Genomic DNA, 8,530 nt, shown 5'->3' on the forward strand with positions numbered 1-8,530 from the left:
TCTGACTGACCTTTGCATACATATACGTCTAATTCATCCATATGAAGTCTAATTCAAGTCAACACCCAAACACTTAATGTGCAGAGTGTAGCAGGAGGGTAGAATGATCCATGTAAAGATGACTTTTCCTCTGTGCTGGTCTTACAGAGTGTGATGAGCCCAGTTATGAGTTGGGTCCTCCACACACACACACACTAAAGAAACCCAGTCCCCTGGCAGAGGAGCTGCCCTGCGTGTTTCAGGCTCCATGGGGAGATGGAGGCAATTCAGCTCCTTGCTGCGTCCAAGAGCAGTCAGCCGTGCTTGAGAGACGGCCCTGGTCACTGAGGAGTTGAGGACATACCTTTAATGACAGTCAGAGTTGAGGACCTGATTTTAATGTGAATGAGAGTTGGGGACCTGCCTTTAATAAGAATCAGAGTTGAGAACCTGCCTGTAATGTGAATGAGAGTTGGGAACCTGCCTTTAATAAGAATCAGAGTTGAGAACCTGCCTTTAATGTGAATGAGAGTTGGGGACCTGCCTTAATCAGAATTAATACAATTTAATAATACGAATCAGTTAAAGGAGCAGTCAGTGATTGCGCAGGAAATCAAAAATTATGTTTATATCTAAATTTCTTAGCAGACGCTTTTGTCCAAAACGTCCATTACATTACAAACGTACATTACATTTTAACCAAGGATCAAACAAAACACACCAGAGGTAGCTTACCCTCCCTTCAGTATTCCCAGAGAAACACCACGCAGGGTTTTGTTTTTGTTGTTTGCGAAAGGGCAGCTGGCGGATCATGTGACGATTGCTGTGGCAAAACATTTTATGGGCTTGAAATTGCGTAAAATCATGGACTGTACCTTTAAGGACCTGTCTTTTATGTGAATCAGTTGAGGACAAACTTTTAATGAGAATCAGAGTTGAGGACATGTCTTTAATGTGAATCAGAGTTGAGGACAAGCCTTTAATGTGAATCAGAGTTGAGGACAAGCCTTTAATGTGAATGGGGTGCAGGAGGAGTCTTGCCATGACATTTATGAGGAGTAATGGGAGAAGCGTTCTGCTTGTCTGCGCCTGCCAGGAGGCGGATGGATGTCACACAATGGCGAGAGCCTGGGGAGGAGCAGCAGCACGGCCGTGAGTAAACACCGTAACAACGCCGTAACAACGCTGCGCTCCGCGGGCTCTGTTTACCACAAACACGACACACAGGAAAGAGACACAAAGACAACGGCTTGCGCGGGCTTGCGCATGTCAAGGGCTTTTATAAAGACGACGCGGCGCAGACAACAGGCAGCTTGTTTGTTTCTCAGAGTACACCATACACACATGCTAAATCAGGACACAGTGCGCGTGTGTGTGTGTGTGTGTGTGTGTGTGTGTGGGAGAGGGCTACAGGGGGGTCTGTACAGACGAGTCAGTGAGACAGACAGACAGAGATACAGGCAGAAACACATCAGACTGGGAACTGCATACAAGTATAATCAGTCAATGCATGACCACACTTCCCTTCTCTCTTCATAAGCAATATGAAAGAATCACTCACATACACACACACACACACACACACTTTTTGCTAGCAATTAAAAACAAACAAATAAAATAAATTAATGAATACATCAAGCATGTAAACTATTATTTAAGTGCAATCATGACTTCAGCAGAATGGATGCAAAGCAGGACGGCATGTTTCAAATGTCTGCAGAGTATGCACAGGTCATGTCTGAAGTATACTCTATGTCTGAAGTATGCTCTGTTGGGTACAGGTCATGTCTGAAGTATGCTCTGTGGAGATGGCACATATGTACAGGTCATGTCTGAAGTATACTCTGTGGGGTACAGGTCATGTCTGAAGTATACTCTGTGGGGTACAGGTCATGTCTGAAGTATACTCTGTGAAGTATGCTCTGTGGAGTATGTACAGGCTGAGATGAGTTCTGTCCTCATTCCAGAGTCCGGTCCAGTCGACTGCTCCTCTTCAAGTGTTCTTCAGCAAACAGGAATCCACATTACAGAGCTCCTCAGCGTTCCTCAGTGTAAACAAATTCAGACACACACAGACAGACAGACAGACACACACACACACACACACACACACACACACACACACACACACACACACACACACACACACACACACATACATACATACATACATACATACACTTACTCACTCACTCGATTTCCCATTCTTTACCTTGTTCTACAAACACAAAATGTGTGGTGGATGTACTAGTGTACACACACTCTCTCTCTCACACACACACAAACAAACACACACACACACACACGCAGTCCTCTTAACAATATCCAGAATAAACATGGAGTCTGGTCTGGATGCATCCTCCACCTGGTGAAAGTAAATTAGGGCCAAAGTTTGCAGCAGTGACGATGGAGAAGAGGCCAGTCGGGTCGGGTCGTTTCCCACAATCCCCTGCACTTCCCATGAGTCCTCTCAGACACGTGGCTCTCTAACACTCTCCTTTCCACGCGTCTTTCCACCATGTGAGAGATGCCACTGGGGCTCCACTCTCACCCATCTGAAACACACACACACACACACACACGCACACGCACACGCACACGCACACGCACACGCACACACACACACACATTTTAATAACACATATACATTATATTACCATACACCACAAACACGGAGAGAGAGAGAGAGAGAGAGAGAGAGAGAGAGAGAGAGAAAACACACACGAAAGCCTGAGCCAAGTCTGCTTACACAGCACATAAGCAGACACGACACAAGCCAACTGCAGCTCATCAGCACAAGGTCATCTATGCCTGACCCGTACACCCCACACACACACACACACGTCCTGCACTGGAGTGTGTGTGTGTGGTTGTGAAGACTGGAGAAAGGGGACTGTAATGACACTGGCAGCAGCTGTGAGCCCCCCTCACACACACACACACACACACACACACACACACACACTCCCTGGCAGCTGATTGCCAGTGATGAGCAGATGGGAGGTGAATAATTGATAGAGAAGTGAAGGGCACATTGAGTATACACAAAGGCCAGTGCTCTGTGTGTGTGTGTGTGTATGTGTGTGTGTGTGTGTGTGTGTGGGCAGTAGAGTCTACACCGTAATCATAGCAAAGACAGAGCTGTGTGTGTGTGTGTGTGTGTGTGTGTGTGTGTGTGTGTGTGTGTGTGCATATTCACCTTGGGGCAGTGCTGTGGCATCTACACCAGTCCGTCGTAAAGAGAGAGCGCCTGCACAATGGAGGGATCTGCCTTTGAGCCCTCCTGGAACTCCTGCAGCGTCAGCTTCCCATCTGCGTTCTACAACACACACACACACACACACACACACACACGCGCACAGGACATGTCAAGGTCTGATCAGCGAGTAAACACAGAGAAAACACATATCCTGCTTTCTGTGCAGTTATCAGTACCACACACACACACACATTTGGCAGTTGAGTGTTATTCTCCCGTCTGAGCAGCAGGGGGAGCTGTCTCTCTCCCTCCTCATCTCTGCTGCTCTGCAGAGTCTCCTCTCTGCCCTCAACTGACCATGTTTCCATCACAGCGTGCAGGCTGGAGCCTAACCACCCCCCCCACGACCCCCCCGCGACCCCAAGTGACCTGAACTAAACCTCCCCCAGCAGCTCAACTGAACCGAACGTCCCCCACACACACACCCCCAGCAGCTCAACTGAACCGAACGTCCCCCACACACACACCCCCAGCCTCTCAACTGAACCGAACGTTCCCCACACATGACCTGAGTCGAACCCAGCACTGATCTTCCTCCTCCTCCACCTCCTCCTGTTCTGTCCAGTTTACTGTAATCTGACCCTGCTGCGCTTCACTTATCACACACACACACACGCACACACACACACACACACACACACACACACACACACAATCCCAAGAGGCTCATAAGGAAGTGCTGTTCCCTCTGGCACTACTGTTATATGGAGAGGAGAGAAATTTGCCAACACCCCCATGCGCACACACACATATACACACATACACACACACACACACACACACTCCCCTCAGCACAACACTCCCATGCTGCCAGGGGAAATGCCCACGGGCCAGCAGTGTGAGAAACCCTCTGATTAACTCACACTGCTCAGTCTAATGCACACAGATACACACTCACAAAGCACAAACACACACGCACACACACACACAATCACTACTAGTGATGGAATAATAAATGGACTGGAGTGGTGGACAGTGCCAAAGCTCAGGCCTCTACTGCGTGTGTATGTGGACTATCCATCATGGTGAAGATGTGTTATGTGTGTGTGTGTGTGTGTGTGTGTGTGTGTGTGTGTGTGGTTATGTGTGTGTGTGTGTGTGTGTGTGTGTGTGTGTGTGTGTATGTATGTGTGTGTGTGTGTACCTTATCCATCACGGCGAAGATGCAGTATGTGTATGTGTGTGTGTGTGTGTGTGTGTGTGTGTGTGTGTACCTTGTCCATCATGGCGAAGATGCTGTGTGTGTGTGTGTGTGTGTGTGTGTGTGTGTGTGTGTGTGTGTGTGTGTACCTTGTCCATCATGGCGAAGATGCTGTATGTGTATGTGTGTGTGTGTGTATGTACCTTGTCCATCATGGCGAAGATGGTGTATGTGTGTGTGTGTGTGTGTGTGTGTGTGTGTGTGTGTGTGTGTATGTGTGTGTGTGTGTACCTTGTCCCTCATGTCTAAGATGAAGTATGTGTATGTGTATGTGTGTGTGTGTGTGTGTGTGTGTGTGTGTGTGTGTATGTACCTTGTCCATCATAGCGAAGATGATGTGTGTGTACGTGTGTGTGTGTGTGTGTACCTTATCCATCATGGCGAAGATGCTGTGTGTGTGTGTGTGTGTGTGTGTGTGTGTGTGTGTGTGTGTGTGTGTGTGTGTGTGTGTGTGTGTGTGTACCTTGTCCATCATGGCGAAGATGCGGTCGACGCGTTTCTCTGGTGTGTTTTCCTCTTCTGGCAGCTCCACTGTGTTTCCCTGGAACAGGAAGAACACGCCTGACATATCCACCACCCCACTCACTCCTTTAACCCTGGGGGAGGAGGAGGAAGAGGAGGAGGAAGAGGAGGAGGGAGAGGAGGAGGAGGAAGAGGAGGAGGAGGGAGAGGAGGAGGAGGAGGGAGAGGAGGAAGAGGAGGAGGAGGAGGAAGAGGTGGAGGAGGAGGAGGAGGAGGAGGGAGAGGAGGAAGAGGAAGAGGAGGAGGAAGGAGGAGGGAGAGGAGGAGGAAGGAGGAGGAGGAGGAGGAGGAAGAGGAGGAGGAGGAGGAGGAGGAGGGAGAGGAGGAAGAGGAAGAGGAGGAGGAAGGAGGAGGAGGAGGAAGAGGTGGAGGAGGAGGAGGAGGAGGAGGGAGAGGAGGAAGAGGAAGAGGAGGAGGAAGGAGGAGGGAGAGGAGGAGGAAGGAGGAGGAGGAGGGAGAGGAGGAGGAGGAGGAGGAAGAGGAGGAGGGAGAGGAGGAAGAGGAGGAGGAGGGAGAGGAGGAGGAAGAGCAGGAGGAAGGAGGAGGGAGAGGAGGACGAGGAGGAAGAGGAGGAGGAGGATGGAGAAGAGAAGGAGGAGGAAGAGGAGGAAAAAGAGGAGGAGGACTCAAAGGAGAAAGTGCAGAGAGGAGGAGGATGCTGCTGCTGCTTACCACCATTTGGTAGATGGCATCCACGATGTTCAGCATCTCGTCACGAGTGATGTAGCCGTCATTGTCCAGGTCATACAGTTTAAAAGCCCCTGGACAAAACATACATCAACAGTTAAAGTGTGAGGATCTGGATGTGTGTGTGTGTGTGTGTGTGTGTGTGTGTGTGTGTGTGTGCGTGTGTGTGTTTATGTGTTTGTGGTTTGTGTGTGTGTGTATCAGGATGTGTGTGTGTGTGTGTGCTAACATCTCAGCTTCTCATCCAGGGTTCCCCGGGACGTGACTGACAGGGCCTGAATAAACTCTGAGAACTCAATACGCCCATCCTGCAGAGAGAGAGAGAGGGAGGTGGAGAGAGAGATGGAGAGAGAGATGGAGAGAAGGGAACAAGAGAGAGAGAGAGAGAACTTCTTTATTAAACCGTTATCTGACTTTCTCACATGATTACACCTATGACAGGAGACATGGAGAAAGCGAGAGAAAGAGTGATATGCAGGGAGAGGGAGAGTGATATGCAGGGAGAGGGAGAGTGATATGCAGGGAGAGGGAGAGTGATATGGAGGGAGAGGGAGAGTGATATGCAGGGAGAGGGAGAGTGATATGCAGGGAGAGGGAGAGTGATATGATATTATTGGCCGATAAGTGAAAACATTAAAATATTATTATCGTTTCAATAGCAGAATTCCGGACGATAATTTGCGCTGATATTTTTTTAAAGCCCAAATTTCCCAACTAGGCGTAAGGCCTGGCTACACTGACCTACTTGAGCTTGGTTGTATTTCACCATTCAAAAAAGATCTGTGGATCTGCATTGAACCTGTGTATCCAAAAATCCTCTTGTGAATGATCCTCCATTTAACCTAAGCAGAGTGGAGCTCAGCCTACCTAGAGCCGTCTTGTGCTGGTGAGTTTGCACTTTATCGCGCTAGTCGGGGAAACAAACAAACTCTTTGGTGGGACGAGTAGATAAGTAGTTCTAAGTTGTATTTTAGTATTATATTTGCATTTCGTTCGCTTGGTTTTTTTTATTATTACCGAGAAATATGCTAACCATTCCTACTTCAGTTCCAGATCCAGTTATTAAAACCTTCGAGGCTAAACCCTTTCATTTCTGCTGCCGCAGGTTGTGCACAACAGAGTAGACGGACACAAGATACAGTCAGGGTTTCCACTCTAAGTCAAATGTAAAATTCCATGACTTTTCCCTGACTTTCCCTGACAGAAAAAAACGAATTTCCATGACTTACTATACTATTTACTAACGTATAGCGTTCAAGAATATTTTACTTTTTAGAGTGGGAGATGAATAAATGGGCATTGAATAAACAAAGTTGGGATACTCTAGTTCTGCGTGGAAATATTTGTATTGATGTATTTTGGCAGGTACATTTTAAACTGCTACAACAAAATTCCCTGATATTCCATGACTTTGCCCCAAAAATGATAAAAATTCCCTGACTTTCCATGTCTGAAATAGACTTTCCAAAATTCCATGATATTCCAGAAATTCCATGACCCGTGGGAACCCTGTACAGTCCGAGGAGTTGCTGCTTTATTACAGTAAGTTACACTCCTCTCATCTTTCGTCCCAATACACACTCTCACACACACACACACACACACACACACACACACACACACACACACAAGACAGATAATTTGAATTGCTTTTCACGCTGTCTGTAATGTTTGGGTGTGAAGGGCGTGTTTGTGTGTGTGAGAGGGAGAGATGTGAGAGAGAGGGAGATAGGTGTGTGTGTGTGTGTGTGGAGAGAGAGAGAAATAGAGGGAGTTTGCTGTGGACCATTGGATGAGGCAAACAGGCTGAAATAAATCTGAGTGGTTAGGAGGAAAACTGAGACCCAGAACCCAATTGTAGAACTCCAGGAGGAATAGAACAGGACACCAGAACCGGCTGCGCCTCACGGAAGTGTCTCAGTCAGACAGGGCAGACAGAGGAGACACACACACACAATATCTCTCTCTCTCTCTCACACACACACACACACACACACAATATCTCTCTCTCTCTCCCTCTCTCTCTCTCACACACACACACACACACACACAATATCTCTCTCTCTCTCTCCCCTCTCTCTCTCTCACACACACACACACACACACACACACAATATCTCTCTCTCTCTCTCTCCCTCTCTCTCTCTCTCTCACACACACACACACACACACACACACACACACACACACACACAATATCTCTCTCTCTCTCCCCCTCTCTCTCTCTCACACACACACACACACACACACACACACAATATCTCTCTCTCTCTCCCTCTCTCTCTCTCTCACACACACACACACACACACAATATCTCTCTCTCTCTCCCTCTCTCTCTCCCTCTCTCTCTCACACACACACACACACACACACACACACACACACACACACACACACACACACACACACAGACTCAGACAGTCCTCTGGGGAGAGGCAGGTGTGGAGCTGAAATAGAACTAGGCTGTCTGTCTGCACGCGCCCCACTTCTCTCTCTCAGCCAACAAAAGAGATGGAGAGATGGCGAGATGGAGATGGAGAGATGGAGATATAGAGAGATGGAGATATAGAGAGTGGGCTGGAGAGATAGAGATGGAGAGTGGGCTGGAGAGATGGAGAGATAAAGAGATGGAGAGATGGAGAGTGGGATGGAGAGTGGGCTGGAGAGATGGAGATGGAGAGATGGAGAGATGAAGGGTGGGCTGGAGGGATGGAGAGATAGAGTGGGCTGGAGAGATAGAGATGGAGAGTGGGCTGGAGAGATGGAGAGACAAAGAGATGGAGAGATGGAGAGTGGGCTGGAGAGATGGAGTGGGCTGGAGAGATGGAGAGATAGAGATGGAGAGTGGGCTGGAGAGATGGAGATGGAGAGATAAAGAGAT

The 8,530-nt window shown here is 48.2% G+C and overlaps 1 protein-coding gene across 1 annotated transcript; it reads right to left on the reverse strand.

The window, feature by feature from the left end:
* Positions 1-2,232: 2,232 nt before the first annotated feature.
* On the reverse strand, positions 2,233-5,956 carry LOC143103444 (neuronal calcium sensor 1-like; the record flags this gene model as incomplete). Its single annotated transcript, XM_076267232.1, has 5 exons — positions 2,233-2,534; positions 3,179-3,298; positions 4,903-4,980; positions 5,634-5,722; positions 5,878-5,956. Coding segments are annotated over 4 exons (345 nt in total), but the record flags the coding sequence as incomplete, so codon positions are not given.
* Between the last annotated feature and the right edge of the window lie 2,574 nt (positions 5,957-8,530).

Source organism: Alosa pseudoharengus, unplaced genomic scaffold (assembly GCF_046254945.1).
Source record: "Alosa pseudoharengus isolate Yale_2024_CS ecotype anadromous, Long Island Sound unplaced genomic scaffold, YU_APseudo_1.1 YU_APseudo_1.1_scf_418, whole genome shotgun sequence".
Taxonomy (NCBI): Eukaryota; Metazoa; Chordata; class Actinopteri; order Clupeiformes; family Clupeidae; genus Alosa; species Alosa pseudoharengus.